Genomic DNA, 19,024 nt, shown 5'->3' with positions numbered 1-19,024 from the left:
GAAGGTTCTTGACCTAATCAGCAGTCCACTAACTTAAATAAATAAATGCTTTAAACATGTGTAACTAATGCAGTATCTCCATTGTTAATTTTGCTTTATTTTTGATAGGTTAGACTCCCGATGAACTTCTCACGGATAGATACCAACAAAAAAGTTCAACATACCTTAGTACAAATTACAAAAAGTAGGACCGGCTTCAAACATCTGCGTACTACAAGTTTATGTACTAAATCGTGTGAAATCAGGACAATTACATTTGACATTCAAATACGACCAATGGAATCAACTGGTTCAAGAGATTAAAACGAATCAATCTGAACATAATTACAGATAATAAAAAATGACTAAATAATTAATTTATTTGTGGATTTTGTTTTTGATTACTGTGTCTTTAATTTCATGAATTTCATTAGATTTTTGTATTTAAGAGTGCCTGAAAAAACGCATCAATTCTCAACTCATTGACAAATTTCAAGTCTACAACTGTGAGTCTGTAATACCTTGGAAATGCAAATAGCTCCTTAAGCATTCGCGAAGTACAACGGTGTAACTTTGTGATGAGTCCATAAGGAAATTTCCGGTAACAAAATTTGTAAGAGTCCGTTTAAAGAAGGTGTTACTACTCATTTTATCGAACCAAAACCAGTCTGCGGTAAACCAAAGAGCCGCATGGTGGAAGATGTCCGAAAATGAGAAAAAGAACTTAGTGTAGCCATTTATTTGTAGGACTTTCTAAGATTAGAGGGCCAGGAAATTCTTCCTCTCTACGGACCTGTTCTGCCTTGAACTTTCCATATAAATTGCAGTAGATCATGCTGTTCATTCAGAAATTCTATTTTCGCTTCTTCATTGTTAAAACAATTTCACATTCTTTATCGAATCTTCTTATGACTTGACTGTTTGATACTCGATCCACGATCGTTATACTCCTGACCAAAGGCAACCAAAAATGTTATAAGAACCTTCAGCCCGCTACTCAAAATACTTATTGATCTTCATAAAGCTAAACTCAGCATAGAGATATTAATATGTAATGGATGGATGTAAAGTATCTTCTGTAAAGTTGTCGACCACATTTCTAAAACTTTCTGTTCTTAGCAGCGTGGAATAATTCTTCATAATCCCGAATATTTCGCAGTCATGACGTGGTAAACCAAAGTGGAAGATGTCCGAAAATGAGAAAAGGAACTTAGTGTAGCCATTTATTTGTAGGACTTTCTAAGATTAGAGAGCCAGGAAATTCTTCGTCTCTACGGACCTGTTCTGCCTTGAACTTTCCATATAAATTGCAGTAGATCATGCTGTTCACTCAGAAATTCTATCTTCGCTTCTTCATTGTTAAAACAATTTCACATTCTTCATCAAATCTTCTTATGACTTGACTGTTTGATACACGATCCACGATCGTTATACTCCTGACTTGGCATTGTTACCAACCTTGTCTGAATGCCATTGTCATTTAAACATTTAATTTTCATTTCTGGCATCAGCAGTTAGTTGGCTGGTGTTTTCTGATCAACCCAGATGCGGATGTAGTTTTGAGTAGGGATCCTAGTGTTCCCGGAAAGTTATTTATTTAAACATCGACAATATGTCGTTTCAATTTAAAATTTTAAACATTTAATATGTAATTTAAACACATCCAATGCTTGGTGATGAGGTTATTTAGCAAGCACTTCAAAGTTCACTGAAGATGGAGTGATAAGTCCGAAAACGTTCGTTCTGAACAATTTGAACAATAATTGTAAATTCATTTGGATTTTTAATTTTAATGTTTTATTAAACTTTTTTAAAATTAAAAAATATTCAAGAAATTAACTATAAAAACATACTAAATCGTTCATAAAATGAATTTTGTCAAGGCATGTATGATGAGATAGCAATCTGAAATACGGTGCGGTAAGAAAAAGATTTCCTTTGAACCGGCTCTGGCAGACTATTTCTGTGGTTGATTGGTTTATTTTCAAGATCAGCCTGAAATTAAATCCGATTGATTCTGTAAACATTCCTTGCATATTTATAGAAACGATCGATTGTTTAAAAAACGACGTGTATGTATACTTACTTCTGTTTTATATTCTTGAAATTTATATGAGTGTGAAAAGTTATGTCGGGACGGATCAAGCACACATTAATTAGTAACAAACGAAAAAAAAAAATAGAACGACGGGAATGCTGAGATTATGTTAAGCTGTTAAGCATAATGCTTAACAATCTTATATACTAAAACGCTAAGCCCTTTTCTTGTCCACCACTTTACTCAAAAACCATATTAGATAATTAAAATATTTTTTCGGATTATTATTAGTATTACGTATGAGATTGTCAAGATATACTTTTGGTACAAAAATTCACTTCCGGTTTTGAGATGACCGGAAGTTAAAATTTACTTTAAGTTTTAGACCCCACAATGTATATATGGATCGAAAGGTCTCGTCGAGACGAATCTAAATATGTACTTCCGGTTGCGATCCGACACCGGAAGTGACCCGAAACGCGCATAAAACGTCAAGATAGAGCAAATCTGACACCGGATTCGTGATCAGCATGCAAAATTAACTGCTAAATGATATCCATGTCGACATTTGATGAACTAAAAATTGCATTCCGGTTTTGAGGTCGACTTCCGTTTTCGTTTTTATTGGTCAAATTAATAAATTAATAATTCATCGATCGGATAGCCAAGCGGGCAGGGCGGCTGGCTTCTCCTTGGCTTCACTGCGAGAGATGTCAGTTCAATCCCCAGCTCGGTGTACAGAACACAAAAAGGCTAACGCAGCGGTTTAAAATTCTAAATGAATCTGCGGCTTAGTCTAGAATATGCTGGTATCTGATCGGCCTATGGTGGAGCAGTACGGCAAGAGATAAGGGCTTGCGGCTTGGTGATACTCCTCCATAGATCCCTACCGGAAGGGCGTGTGCCGCCTAAATACCGGGTATATATATATATATATATATATATATATATATATATATATATTAATAGAGAATTCAACGTAGAGTTCAAAAATGTAAGTTTACGAAATTATCATTTATAGTTTTTGAGTTATTGATAAAAATATTTTTACTTCCGGTCATTGTATATATTGTATATTTTTCTCGCAAAATAAAAATTTCATTTAAAAAACTCGATGTCGAGTTGGTCCGCTAGTTTTAAATGTAATTCAATAAAAAACTTTAGTTTAGACAATCATTTTTAAGTGAAACCTAAGAAATAATAATATATTGTACGACTTTGTCTTTTTTGCTTAGTTTTTTAATTATCAAGAACTGCAAAGACATCTTTGGAAACAGACAAATCCTAGTAGTTTATTATTTGTCATCTAGTATATTATCTGTCTTGAAGAATCAAGACTTAAGGAAACGAACAGGTATCAGTGACGTCGTCGAACGTATAGCCAAGCTGAAATGGAATTGGGCAGGTCACATAGCGAGACTGAAAGACACAAGATGGACCAGAAAACTAATTGACGGGCTTAAACGAGTAGACAAACGCAGCAGAGGACGACCACTACACGCTGGATGGACGACATTAGACGAATATCCAAAAAATGGCAACAACAAGCACAGAACCGTGAAGAGTGGCGAAAAATGGGAGAGACATATGTCCAGCAGTGGACAGAAGAGGTTGCATGATGATGATGATATTATCTGTACTTTCAAAACTTGTTTTAAACAAAAACAAGTGAAGTGTGAAACTTCTAATGGTATTAGGATAATTTATAAAATTAATAAAATTATGAAAATATCCAAAGGATTACAAAATTTATTACGTCAAAAGCTTTAAATCATCAGTAACACTTCAAGCATATACAAAAAGCCACTTCCAAAAAGCCTCTATGTATATAATAGCCTTAAATGTATAAAAGCCTTTAATTTACACTTAAAATGTTAAATTCACTTCTATCTCTCAAAAAATGTATGACCGAATTTTACAATATCCATGTTTTCTCGCTTACATTGTTATTAGTTCGCAACGCTCCATATTTTCTGTTTTCTTTTGCTATACTTGCATTTATTTCATACTCTTCGCGTTCGTTTTCTACTATATTTACTCTTATAAGAAACTCCTCGAGTATTTTCTATCAATATGTGACTTTCTTCCATCTGTAATTTATCATTTTTTCTTTTCCATTTCTGTTTCGTCCATTATCATATATGGCGTTTACTCTTGATTTGTAATTAACCTAAAACTTCTTGCTTCCTTTATGGTTAGTTTGTTCAGACCTTTTTATTGGTTTTTTAAGATCACAAGAAAAAGCAGACCACGGGACTAAAGCGACTCACAATGTCCTGGACTTCTTGCGGAGAAGACGTCAAGTGGGAATCTCGTTTCCCAAGACTCTCACATGACAAGCATTATAGCCTCTCATAGCTATCACTGCGAGTGCTATGAGGAGGTTATGGAGGAGTGCCTGGAGAGCACTGGGACTAAAGCGCCTCATGATGTCCTGGACTTCACGCGGAGAAGACGTTATTGTATTTGTATGCCCAAATGTTCCTATTGGTATGCAAGTCTCATTCACGTCGGGGATCACTATTGGTGTGTTTTTATTGGTTGTTATTAAAGTTACATTATATGCAATTTGGTAGCCATTTTTTAAGCTTCTCGCTAACTTTAAGCTTCTCTTAAGACGGTAATTTTTTATGATGGTGAAAAGTTATAGTTTTCAGTACATAAGATCAGTATTACAGAGCAATGGGAAAATGGGTGTAAATGCATGATGTAAAATTAGAGCGGGATGAATGAAATCGAAGAAGGCAAGGGAGATATTGTGCGGTGAAGACATACTAATAAAACTCAAAAGTAAATTGTATAAGACTGCCATAAAACCAATTATGATAGTAACATACAAAAAATGAAGAACAATGAATGCATGTTGCAAAAATGAGAATGTTTAGATGAATAAATGGAATGACAAAAAGGGATAAAATTAAGAATGAATTTATTACTCGTAGGGATGTCCAAGTGTGACACTAATCGATGCCAGGAGTCGAATAGGAGAGTAATATCCGATGGGTGACATTTGATGATGAAGGAATGATTATGATGATGACCAATTTCCTCAGAACTTAAAATTATCTCGTCCTATTTATAATTTGAACTCTGCTGGTTAATTCGATTGTCTCTTAACGTGTTTGTTCTTCACCTGTCATTCTGTCCCCTGGCACTCTTCTACACTATCAACTGCATATAATTTAAAATACTAATATTTTATTGACGTCAGAAGTTTTTTTGTGCTAATTTCACGTAGAATCTCACGGAGATTTTCACAGTTAACAATGTTTATATCAAATAGATAAAACTCTACAAAAACTATCAAATTAAATGTATTATAAAAAGGATATGAATAAATTATGGATCTAGATCGAAATACAGAAATAACAGTTGTTTAAAATTAACTTCTAAACCTATATTTTAAAATTAAGAAAGTGGATCAATAATCATTTTATAGTTTATTTTTAGTAGTCTCTGATATAAGCAAAAGGTTTTAGACAATGCAGTTCAGAATATGTGTAATAAATCATTTTATTACATTAACGCTATAACACTGCACGTGTTTTATTTCTAAACATTAATAATGGTAAACATATTTGTATTATTATTTTGAACTATATTTACCAGGGGAGTTAAATGTCAAATACAATATGAGTTGTTTACGTTGTGTTATATTTGATCTATTGCACCGATATGGAACTGAAAACTTTTCTTAAAATTGCACAAACAAATACAAGGCAAATTGAAAGAAGAAATAAGTGTTTAAAAACAGACTAAACAGTCCATTATGAAACAGCTATGCTTGTGTATAACACAAGATATATATTTATATATACACATATATTTGCTTGGTTTATACATTTCCTAAAGGTTTTTGACCGAGTTCAGACTGAAAAACTAATATGTAGTATTCTTGAGAGAAATTATAGGAAATCGTTTTGGTGGAGTAGTGGTAAGGAAGTCAACTCTCCAAAGGCCTGAACATGCTGGTATTAAAGGTAACGAAAAAGCGACCTACTTGCTGGGGAAGGAAAATAGCAAGAAGCACAAACAAAAGAACGATATTGGACTGGGTGGAATGGATGAAAGGTAGCCACTAGTTCGAACAAATGGGTCTTAAATGTGCATATGTATAAAATCGGACTGACAGAAAGTGTGGATTGCAGATTTTGTTATTAAAGACAAGATGGCGAAACACTTTCTGTGCAACTGTCCAGTGTTGGATAGGATAAGGCTTAATACATTTGAGCATTATCAACAAGAGTCTTACGACGTCGTAGAAGTGTCACCAAAGGCCATAATAGACTTTGTTAAAAAGGTAGGTCTAACAAGATAACTTTAACCTGGGATTAGCCACAATAGACGTCTTACGTCGAGGGGAAGGGTGGTTAGGCGTCCACTCATATTAATACAACCTATCCTAAGAGCTTCAACTTTCTGAGTGGAAAGACTAAGGGATCGTGAGCTCGAATGGAACCGGGGTAGACTTTTTATTTAAAAATTTCTTTTTTGTTGCCGACTTTATTTAGTAACAAGGTATTTTCTTAACACACATACTACAACATACATAATATACAGTCAATTTTTTTTATTTAATTAATGGCTTTGGATAACTTGATCCATTCAGCCACGATAATGTATTTGAATACTTGAATTTGTTAATGATGTATTGGCCTACTGCATTTGTTAACAAAATAGTACTTCGCCTAGAGGTTAATTAAAAATATAATGTAAACAGCAGTATCACAAGAATCAGTAGATTGACAAGAAACTATACTTTCATTCGTTACATTCAAGGCCCTAACCAACTTAAAGTGAATATTTAGAACCAACAAGGGACTACGTAATATAGGGATACTTTTCACGCTAAGGTGCCTTTCATAGCGACTTTATTATAACACGAAACAGGCAACGGCTAGGAGGTAAATATATAACATAAGGATAGACAAAGGGAACAAAGCTAGATTTATACATTCACATTACACATTCCATCCTAAATTTTTCTTTTAGTCCTTTTTAAATATTCCCAAAAAATTTGGTTAAGCCTAATATTATGACGAGAGATATATAAAATAGAATATTGACACTGAGGAAGAGGTATTTGTTCTTTTAGCAGATTTTCCAATAGATACTTAATAGCAGCATCATTATATATGCACCCAATGCAGATCCAATTATTGATATCGTCAGTGTTACCATTACAATCGCAAAGTTCTGTTTCACTTAAATTAAATCTATGAAGATAGACTTTCAGAGTAGCATGATAAACAAGGCATCTAACAAACATTGAATATACTCTTCTATTGGGATGACTTCTTGCAGTAATAGGCGCAGTAGGTAAAACAGGGTGAATTTCTGTATATTGTAATTGTAATAAGTCAATCGGCTGTAGTACCACCAGTTTATACCAGTATTACGTGGAAAAGAGAAAAAACATAATAGTAATCTACAAATTATATCAATATGTGTCAAAATCACTCAGCAAGGGCTACAGTCGAAAGGGAACAGGTAAAAGTGGAAGGTATTGTGGTCGCAGGAAGTAACAACAATAAGATTAGATTTGCGAATGGTATGGCCATATTTGTAAAGCATATGGAAGGGTTACACAACGCTCACTACAACATGTGTACAACACGTGCGATATGTAACAGTAAATAAAATAAAAAAGATGATTCTTAAAACAACCAATAAATGTTATAACCTGGTCATCAACAACACACTGATGAAAGAGTAACAACATATATAAATTCTTAGGAACGTGGTTAATCGAAAATGGAGATAACACAAACGTTCATGAAGCTGAAAAGCGTGCATAAGGCTGAATAGCTTAGAAACTTTGCAACCGTAATCTTAACATATGGATTTATAAAAAAGTCTGTGTTCTCAATACTGCTACATGACTTGTAAATAATACCAATAAAATTATGTTAAGTCAAAAAATTAAACTCTTTTGGTTGGTTGGGTTGGTTTAGTTTTACTAGAAAGGTACAAAAAATAAGTAAATAATAACTACAATTATAATAGAAGTCTCATTATTATCAAAAAATGCAATTTTAAAAGGCACATAACCTATCGGAGACTGTTTACCCTATCGTGGTACCATTTTAATTATTTAGATACTTTTAAGTGCTACAATTTTGTCTCGTTTAACGTTTCTGACGGCTAATGTTTTTCTACACTGATGGCAGAGTCAAAAGGAATTTTGAATTCATTACAGTATTTTTCGTAGCAGTTGTACTCCAACCAGTTTTTCCAACATGCGCTCTACAGTTTTTAACGTTTATTTTCTTTATATTACAGACCCAATATATTAAAATATTAACGATTTTTTCAATTTTTGTTGATACTACAAATTCATATTGCCGTTGAACGTAGAACTGAATAGCATTGTTATTAATACAAATTTAGCCAGATGCAAATGCAGATCAATTTATCAAGCACTAAACTATGTTTACTACTTAACAATTTTTCCCAGTTTTAAATGTTGTATACACGAGTGGAATTGTCATAATTAAAAATGTTTACAAAATTAATGTTAAGTATGACAAGTTGTTTACTTACAAAAGCATAAAATAAACTTGCTAATGTGAAATTTGCATAACGTGTAAATATAGTATTTTCATTACAGCGAACTCCCGGCTACTTTCACCATTTAAAACCCCGTATCTTAAGTCAAGATGGCCGGCCACCTGACAACAGTAAACAAACAAATCACAGTTACCTTAGAAACCTGGTACAGCGCCTTAGGCCGATGAGTTTTCCCCTTAGTCATCTTTTCACTGGCACATTTTCTCAAGAAATAATCCAAAATCACAAACTTTAACTGCACTTTTTGGCGGAAAATCGTCAAAATCAAGCAGCGCGCGCAATATGTGTATGTTCGATTCGAAAAGTTGGTTGAGTCAGTTTCGTTGGTTGTTGGTCTTACCTGGCGCGGTGCACACAGGTGTAGCGGACCGCTGAAGGGGAACGCGTGGGGAGAAGGGGACAGGATTCGTGACCAAGAAAATGCCGTTTGGTTTTCGATTGAATTTGACTGATTTATGGCACATCTAATACATTAAGCAACAATATATGTCTCCCGGTATATTACTGAATATTTATGAGTCACATCAGTTGCAATATGTTATTCTAGTAGGCACATATTAAATGAGAAAATTTTAAAAAAGATAAAATTATGAATCTTTTGACATCCTGACGTATTCTGGGATTACTGAGGTATTAGTGCCATTCGCAGTACATTTTCATCTCATTGTACTGCGATAATGATAGTGTTTATCGACGTTATTGTTTTGACTACCTTTGTTATTAGATATATTAAAGGATAAGAAGTCATGAATTAATATTTATCATTCATCTATCAGAAAATAAGAATTATTTTAAAACAGAACTATGAAAAAAGGAATCAGCACTACAAGGAAATTGTGATAGGAATCCACTTCTTCTTCTTCAGGTGCCATCTCTGCTACGGAGGTTGGCAATCATAATAGCTATTTTAATTTTTGAGGCAGTAGCTCTAAATAGTTGTTTTGAGCTGCATCCAAATCATTCTCTCAGTTTCTTGAGCCATGAAATTCGTCTTCTTCCGATGCTTCTTCTGCCATCTATCTTTCCTTGCATTATGAGTCGCAGGATGCCATACTTCTCGCCCCGCATCACATGTCCGAGATACTGTAGCTTTTTTCTTTAATTGTAAGTTCAACTTCCTTATCTTTACCTATTTTTCTCAGTACTTCATTGTTCGTAACTCTATCTACCCAGGAAACCCTCATAATTCTTCTATAGGACCACATTTCAAAGTCGTCTCATTGTGTCTAGATTTAACGTCCATGATTCCACTCCATAGTATAGTACACTATATACGTAACATTTTGTTAGGCATACTTTAAGAGCTAATGTTAAATATTTGCCACATAGGACCTTTTTCATTTTCATAAAATTAGAACGTGCTTTTTCGATTCTGATTTTGATTTCTGCAGTGTTGTCCTTATTTTCTGTTATAAGTGTTCCTAGGTAAGTGTATTTTTTTACTCTTTCGATCTGCTGGCCTTCTACTGTCAAGATTTCGTTAGTATTATGGTTGTTTTTACAAATTTTCATAAACTTCGTCTTTTTGATATTGAGCGAGAGTCCGTACTCTCTACTACACATTACTATTTTACTTGTGAGTCTTTCCAGATCTTGTAAACCTTCGGCTATTATTACTGTATCATCTGCATATCTGATGTTGTTAACTAAGACTCCATTTACTCTTATGCCAATAGATGTGATGGTATGCAGCCTTGCCTGACTCCTCTCTTTATTTCCATTTCTTCAGATGTCTCTTTTTCAATTCGTACTATTGCTTGCTGATTGTAATAAAAATTTGTTATTAGCCTTAAATTTATTGTAGTCTATAAAACAGACGTAAAGAGGACGGTTAACATCCAAACATCTCTGCGTCAGCACGTTGAAGGAGAATAGTGCATCTCTGGTACCCATACCATTGCGTAACCCATATTGTGTGTCACTAATATCCAGCTCCAGTTTAGTGTGAATTCTGGCGTGGATAATTTTCAACAGAATTTTCAAGGTATGTGACATTAAGCTTATGGTTCGATAGTCACTGCACTCTTTGGCATTCACTTTCTTTGGTAAACACACAAATGCTAATGTCAACTTTTCTCTAGCAATGATTCCTGTAGTATAGATAGCGTTGAACAGTTCTACTATTATGTCTAGGTTTTTCTCGTTGACCAACTTTAATAGCTCGCTTGGTAATTCATCTGGACCAGCAGATTTATTCGTTTTCATTGAGTTTAATGCCTGACTAACCTCTGATTTGGTTATCTCTGGGCCTACATCTCCCGTTTGGCTATCTACAGATGTACTAGCTTCTCTCTGGTCATGAAATAATTCCTCGATGTACTCTTTCCATCGTCGTAGTTTTTGTTCTGTCTCCCATATAATATTTCCATTTTTGTCGAGCAATATATTCGAATAGGAATCCACGCTAGCTTATAATAAGAACAGCACATTAACAATAAACCAAGATACTCCCGGTGTTACCCGGATTAATAAAGTTCTTATTTCTTTATTTCACATAGGACTATTTAATACGCAATTAAGTACAACATCTAAATCATTAAAATTAATCATCGCCGGTGTCGCGCAGGCAAAGTCCAGCAGGTCTCTATCATATTTCCTCAAAGAACATTCGGCAATCGTGTGCTGGATGGTGTATTTACCAGCTCCAAAGATTCTGCATTCGACAGAAACTCTCACCTTTCATTTGTGAAGGGAGTCTAATTTCCATCTCCTGTTCGTATTATGTTGAGGGTTGACCGTGATTTTCGGAAGAGGTCAAAACCTGGTTTAATTTCTGCGATGCATGGTATGTTTATCATTATTAGGTTGGGCCTGTCGCTCTCCATATTCTTCCTCTGGGTGTGCATTTGGAAATTGTTGGCAGGTTTAGTTGGTGGTTTTCTGGAGAGTAAGCGATATAAGTAGGCGTCAATCATGCCTCTGTGTATTGGTAATTGCTAGTGGTTAAGTATTTTTCGGAACTCCGAATAAAGCAATGCTGGCGACGGAGATCCGGTGGTTTGTATGTGGCTTAGCAGTGGCAGCCATTCTATCGATCTTGATTTGATCATTCCAAATATTAGACGTGTAATGGAATTAAGCTGGATAATTTTTATGTGAGGTCTATTCAGCCATACAGGGGCACATTATACAGCCGTATAGTATGAGTTCAAGAGCTGACCATCGAAGTGTATCTGCTGACGATACCATTTATTCCTACAGAGCTTCTGTATGATGTTGTTGCCAGTTCTTAACTTTACTGCGGTATTCTAAAGATGTTTCTTTAACTCGAGTGTTCCATTCAGAGTGACGCCCAGGTAATTGGCGTTATAACTGTGCTTATTAGGTGCAGTCTCTCTTATGCGACTGTCGCTTGCGTTTGACTGTCGCAAGCGACTAACGCACTGGTTGGGTAGTCTCTCTTGTGAATTTAGACGCATGCGATAAAACAACGGTAATTTTATAATAAGCAGATACAGATACAGGTTTATCTTCATATATTAAAAACATCAAGAATTGGAGGAGAGCATTTTAAAAATGATGCTAGGTAACATGCTAAGTTCAGAAAAGAGTAAAAATAAAATTTATGTGAGCAGAGTTGAAGATCTATAATAGTTATGACCTACAATATTTTATAATCAGTATTTTTATTTTTTGTGCGGTTCAATAAAAATTTATATATTTTAATTTATGTAAACAGCTCTTTAGTTGTCTCCAAAGCTGACTGCTATTATTTCCCCCACGTTGTCCCTCATATTTACATCCCTATAATCATTATATGCGGGATTGTAGAGTTCTGGTCACCCAGAAATTAGTTCTACGAGTCAAACGCTCAATTTTTTGGTGTTTTGTGAATTGAACGCATGCAGTCGCTACAGAGCACTGCTATCATATGCAGTCGATCGATGCAGCAGACGCATGTCATTACTTTCATCAGGCGCATAAGACAGACCGCTTGTTGCTTTTATTAAGTTACTATTTTACGATTGCACATAGCGTCGCTTGCGACTGCTGCTTTCGTTGAAAGCATAAGACAAGCAAGCAAGCAGTTTTATTAAACCCAGTCAGATAGATTTGCACACCCTTTAGGATGACTTTCGAGTGTTACAATTCATTGGAGCGAGGTGTATTAATTCGTGTTATCAGGAACCACTCCAATAGCCCTTTCCCCCCTATAGCACTCTAATGCGCGATAGGGGCACAACTATCAGCCAAATGCTTTTCGTATGGAAGTCCTGGGTACAAGAACTCCCAGCACGATATCCTAAGCCGATCAATGCAGGTTAGCGTAAGGCGCTCTTTTCCTGCTTTCTCTAGTGACGTGTAATCGAACTGAAATTGCTTGCTCAGGTATCGAGTTCCAGGCTGCGCGACTCGGTGGCCGAGGATGTGGGCCTTTCGTGCCCAGATTTTGGGGTTTTGTTAATTTTTTTGGGTGGTTGCCGTCTTTTTGTTAGTATTTTTTAATTTTTTGGTGGCCGGAACCTTTATTTATTTGATTTTTTTTTTGAAGGTTGACCTGAAAATAAACATCAATTATTAAAATTGCCAGTGCTGCTTTTTCTGTTGGTAGAGCTACGAATTATCTAGACTTTGTGTGTTTGCCAGGATTTGCTGTTTTGGTCTTTTATGCTTCCATCGATGGAACGCATCATATCTTATTATCTCTAGCAGGATCGGTCTTGGGTGATTCTCTAATTCTGCAAACCTAATTCTGGCTTTTTCTGCTATTTTATCTATCACCCTTACTTGTTGCAGTTCTCTAAGAAAGCGTTCAGCGACGTATGTGGGTACATTTAAGACAATCGCATGAGAGACTGCATGAGAGACCTTAAGTGAAAACAGCTAATCTCGAGCTTGGGATAGATTTAAGTATCCATTGTTTGAAGTACTCAACCAGTTTTTGAATATCCTCCGTTATGATAGTCTCATAGTTTTTGATAGAGTTTCAGTTGTAAGTGCTCATCTAGTAAAGTTTTAACCCTTAAACATTACAAGCAAATAAAGGCTTATGGTTTAAGAATAAGTCAATATACCAATTATTTATAATGGAAATAATAATGAACTTACATGAACTGGTAACATTGAAAACTCGCATTTATTTGTATAACTAAAAATATACATACCAAGGCGGTACTAAAATAAGAATCAAATAGTAAAACAGTAAAAGGTTCTGTTAAAAGTACAAACGCGTCACAACATAATACGAAATAGTTCAATCGTTATTGTGTTAATTATAAACTAGGTAAATAGGTTTCACTTGATTTGTTATTGTTTATTATATTTGTCTGGTGAATAGTCGAAAGTATAAACATTATAATTAAACCAATATAGTAATTCAAATAGCTCTATTATGAGTTATGAGTTTAATTGACTAAGTACCTAAAATGCACCTCAACCTATTTAATACCACACCCAGTAGTCTGCATATCAAATCTTTCTAAATCTTTCAGGAGGCATATCAGCTATATATATGTAGACTAAAAGCGGTGTGGAAGGCTGGGAGAGGCCATTATTTAACGTTTTCTGTTTGCTTACTATATTTACCGTGGTTAAAGGAAAGTGTTTACTATCCAGCATGTTATTTAAAGGAAAAACAGCATAGGGAAACGTAGATTATCATGGCTGCTCAACCTGAGAGAATGGTACAGATGTACATCAAATTAACTTTTCAGAGCAGCCGTCTCTAAAGTCAGAATAGCTATGATGATTGCTGATCTTGGTCACGGAGATATCACTTAACGATGTTATTTAGAAGTCGCGCGATGGTTTTCAGTGGATTATTTTGGGAAGCTTACATATTAGACCTCCTTTTTAAACCGTGGCGTATGCAACCATGAGTCAATGAATGCCACAGAGGTCTTATATAGTTAGTAGGTTATAGATAGTACTTGGACAGTGGTGCTCCTTTGTGACCTGAATCTTACTTGTTCAATTGGTATTTTTGAAAAAGCTTTAGAACAATAAAGTTCTTAGAATCGCATAGATGTAATTCGGCCTTTCTTGTCATTTTTCGAGTAATATCAATCGTATTGTTTCAATTACATAAATCTCATCAGTAGTACCAAGTTTGTTTGTAAGATGCTGTGCAATTACTGTTAAAAATATTCTAACGAACTGCTAATATTCTAAAATATACTAGCAGTTAATTTTAAAGTTTTTAGGTCTGTGATTTTATTACGGTTCTGTGTAATTATAAAACGGAAATAAATAAAAGGAAGTTCTTTTAACATAAATTTCAATGCTGCAGTTTTGTTTGCAAACGACCACTTTTCTGTTTTCTTAAACACTGCTTTCAAGGAAGATAACCGACATCCGTACAGAAGAGCATAATAGGAACTGCTAATATCGTTTTAATAATTGTGCTACTCAGCAGAATTCCTTGAAAATAAGATTAGGAAATGCAGATGCAACTTCCTCGGCGATCAGGATGTGACAATCAACATAAAGTACTATCTGACTTAATTACTATACCCTTTAACAATGCTAAGCAAAAATTCTCAAATAGCGTTATGAACTTCGGATATTACTATTGTTTAGCATGTAATAAGCAACTTTCTTTTGTTTGATAGTAAGATCGACGTGAACATTTTGTCTCTATCTCTTTCTTTGATCTTGTAGCTATTTCTCTCTTTACATTATGCCATGGTGAGTGGCTATGCCTCTTGGAGACTCTGGTAGATTCGAGGGTCTGTTAAGTTGTAGACGCGCCATGTTCTTGGTTGCCGTTTGTACCATGATTTCTTAATAGGAATTATATCAAAACAATGTTATTAAAAATGTAAATATGGTTTAACAGGTTTTACGTACTTAAAACATTTTGTTTAGCTTCTGTTTTGGTTTGGACTGATTTTCTTCTTTTAAATATACCTAAAATTAGTTTATATAAAAGCGAAAACAGTATCAACTAGAAACAATTAACAGTTAAATATATTTAAACGGTTGCATATAAGAGTCAGAAGGTGACATACTAATGTCTTGGGTTAGGTAATATGTACCTGGCATGGACTGGCACATCTCAATGAAAAAAAAAACAATCTTCTAAGATCAGATCAAAAACATCTTGGTTCAACAAATATGTAAAAGAAGTATTTAATCTTGTATTAAACTTGTTGCTTTCTGTACATACGATGACCTCTATATAATATATGAGGCAATCAGAAAGGAAGATGGCTATATATGTTCAATCTAGAACCCGCTGGTTTCTTCCTTTCGCCTTGAGGATTTATATTTAAATAAACAAATAATAAGCAAGTAGAACATATGAAACTCTATTTAAAACAAGTAAAATCAAAAGACAAATAACATACATGTAACATAAACTGTACAATAGAGTAACCATCACAGGTAAACAAAACCAGTACCCGCTACGATAAAAAATGCATTGATTAATATTGACGGCATTCGAGGATCCGGTAACTGAGTAATTAAAGTAACATTACGTTAAATTGATAAAAAGTAAAATATCAACATATAATGACACAATTAATAATTAGTTGTAAAATGAATTAATCTTGGTAATGAGGCACGCAAGATATGCAATAGAAAGGTAACAATAAGCAATAAAATTATTAACATAAGCAAATGAATAATGCTGAAGTAAATCAATAAATCAATAATTATGAATCAATCAATGAATCAGTTATAAATATAAGCAATACTGCAATCAATAAGGATATAAATATTCATAAGTAATGTTAATAATTTCGAAAGTTAAGTAAAATGTTGTGTTAAAAGTACAAACTCGTCACAATACGAAATAGTTCAGGATAAAAGTAACTTAGTAACAAGTGTTGGAGATAGTGTAGCGGCGCCCAACCCCTTATGTCCCTTAACCCCTTAACAACTATGTCAGTCGGAAGATCAGAAACAAGTCTGTGTTGACTTGAGTTAGTAGCTTCCCTTCGAAGCCGCTGTATATTGGAAATACGGGTGTGTGCAACTCAGCGCCGGAAACATAGGTGAAAGCGATGCTGCTATACTCGCAAGTGGTGCGTTTTTCCAATTTGGTTCGTATTACCCGCCGTTAGATGGGGTTTTGCGTGAAGTTGCGAAACTGCAACAAAACTTATGTTTTAAAGTTAAAGAACGATATCAAGAAATATTCAAGTGAAGAAAGCAGCTTTTCAAGATGCAGAACATTAACAGAGTCATACAGGTAAGAACAACAAATTCAGTGCACAGGAAGGCATTTAGGTTATGTTATGTCCAATATGAAAGTCAGCGCACTGGGAGGCATTTAGGTTAGGTTAGGTTCAATATTGTTCTGAAGTTATTTTCTTGTGGCATGTTAGATTAATTACTATTTAAATGGGAATAAGTCACAAAATTTGTTTAATTTACTAATGTTTGTATTTTGAGAACGATTTCCGAAGTAGAAATTAAAACGTCAATAAACGTACTTTAACCTTTAATTGTGGCTTATTCTCATTTAAATAGTAATTAGGTTCAGTATGAGTGGGAGCTTAAGCACCCTCCATTTGTTAAGTTAAAATTGTCCTTTTACCCTAGTCTTTTTAACAAAGTCTTTTATGGCTTTTAGTGACACATCTATGAAGTTGATAACGGCCAAATGTATTGAGCCCTCTTGTCTTCAGCCTGAGAAAATCTAAAATCGAATTAACTTTCTATCAATTCGATTTTATTTATATGCCCCATAAGGACAGTGTCCTGTTAGGAAACCTACGATAATTCGCAGATCATTTATATCTAGTAGATCTTTGGACCTCTTCTTCGAAGATTCATGTACAAAAGCCCTCGAATGTTAAAGACCCTACTTGTTCGTACCAGTGGTTACGTTTCATCCATTTCACCTAGTGCGATATCGTTCTTTTGATTCTTGTGATTCTTGGTTCTATTGTATCTGTTCGTCTTCCCAGTGATCACGGATTCTGGTGTAGTTTTATTAACAATTCATCCGCATATATCGCATAAAATGCAGCTCTTGGACCGAGGGGTTTTTGGTCCATATAAAATTTTTTACCACAAAACTGCAGAAGACTTTATGTTAAGTAATCCTGGTAAACTAATAAGTATTTATGACGTTGCAGGAATTGCAGGGAAATGCTTATCTACAAGCATTCACAACAAAAAATATTGTAAAAAATTTTGAGGTTACAGGTTTGTGGTCGATTAATACCAATATTTTTACAGAAGCAGAATATCTGCAATCGTATGCCACAGATCGACCGGAGATCCCATTTCCCATTCTTTGACTTTAATGCCAGCTGAACATTTGGCTACCCCGTCTACTTTTCAGTCTTTAGCTGCACCACAGAGTGAATATAGGTCACCTGTAACCGATCTGCCTCTCAATATATCTGTAGAGTCTATAGCTCCGTTTCCAAAAGCGCCAGTTGGCAAAGATTTACAAGACAGGGGAATGCGTAAGAAAAGAAAAACTAGAATTTTAACCAGTACACTAGAGAAACTTGCTATTATGTCGAAGTTGCTAAACAAAAAGAAAAAATCAACGCCAAGAGAAAAAGAACCTAAGGAAAAAGTAAAAACGAAGCTGATTAAACTTCCTTTTAGTTCTTCATCTGATAGTGAAGATGACGATCAAATATCCTTCTGTGACACATATGATGAAATGGATTCTTATTTTATGGTTGAAGAGCATAATTTTCCTGAGTTTAAATCAGAAATAAATAGATCTTCACATGGTAGTAGGAGACTTTATTTTGGTTAACTCTGCTCTAAAAAGTTAGTTAAACATTACGTAGGTAATGTGCTGGAAACGATTTGATAACAATACTAGTTATATTGTAAAATTTTATGAAAAAATGCAACAAAACTTTCATTTCATAGAAGGAAAATACAACCATATGCAGTCGATTCAACATATCTTTTGACAATTGCAATATGTTTTAATATACTCATCAAACAATATTTTATTACTATTGTTATTAACATTGGTAATAAACAATATTATAGTTGACTTGTTAACAATGTATTGTATTATAGTTGTATTATAGTTGACAATATGACAGTATTTTAACAAATGCATGTTGATTTTAAAATGGTGCAGCTTATAGATTATACAAAATTAAATCTGATAAATAAGTTGCCCAAAAAGATTTATTCTTAGCATAATAATTTGTCAAATAAAAAATCCAAAAGTAATATTTTGTGAAATGTCTTACCCTACATAAAAAATGCATTTTTTTATTTATTCTGCTATTAATTCTATACTGATGTGCTATTAATACATACATTGTTACAATAAATGAATTTTAGAATAACCATAAAAACAGTAATAATAACGTTTGAGAAAAAACTATGTTATTGTTTGGGGTCAGTGTTTGCACATCTGCTTTAGCAACCTGTGCCCGATAGCGTACAACCCATTTAGATTTAGAAACATGTGATCGCATGTCCAATCATTCATTGAATGAGTCATCATCCGAATATAGTGCAGGTGTTAATTTAAAGTAAATTTTGCACCTGGATAAGCAC

At 34.4% G+C, this 19,024-nt stretch overlaps 1 protein-coding gene across 2 annotated transcripts in view; it reads right to left on the bottom strand.

The window, feature by feature from the left end:
• Positions 1–19,024, bottom strand: part of ec (ubiquitin specific peptidase echinus) — a 370,800-nt gene that overhangs the window by 146,702 nt on the left and 205,074 nt on the right. The window contains exon 1 of one of the 2 annotated variants that reach the window (XM_072531846.1): positions 8,721–8,901. The exons of the other annotated variant lie outside the window; for it this stretch is intronic. Within the exon in view, the coding sequence (XP_072387947.1) occupies positions 8,721–8,771 (51 nt within the window). The 5' untranslated portion in view covers positions 8,772–8,901. Of the gene's footprint in view, positions 1–8,720; positions 8,902–19,024 lie in introns of those variants that run through there. 2 annotated transcript variants of the gene reach the window in all.

This window comes from Diabrotica undecimpunctata, chromosome 5, assembly GCF_040954645.1.
Source record: "Diabrotica undecimpunctata isolate CICGRU chromosome 5, icDiaUnde3, whole genome shotgun sequence".
NCBI classification, from domain to species: Eukaryota; Metazoa; Arthropoda; class Insecta; order Coleoptera; family Chrysomelidae; genus Diabrotica; species Diabrotica undecimpunctata.
Note: the sequence above shows the minus strand (reverse complement) of the source record. Positions and strands in the feature narration are given on the sequence as shown.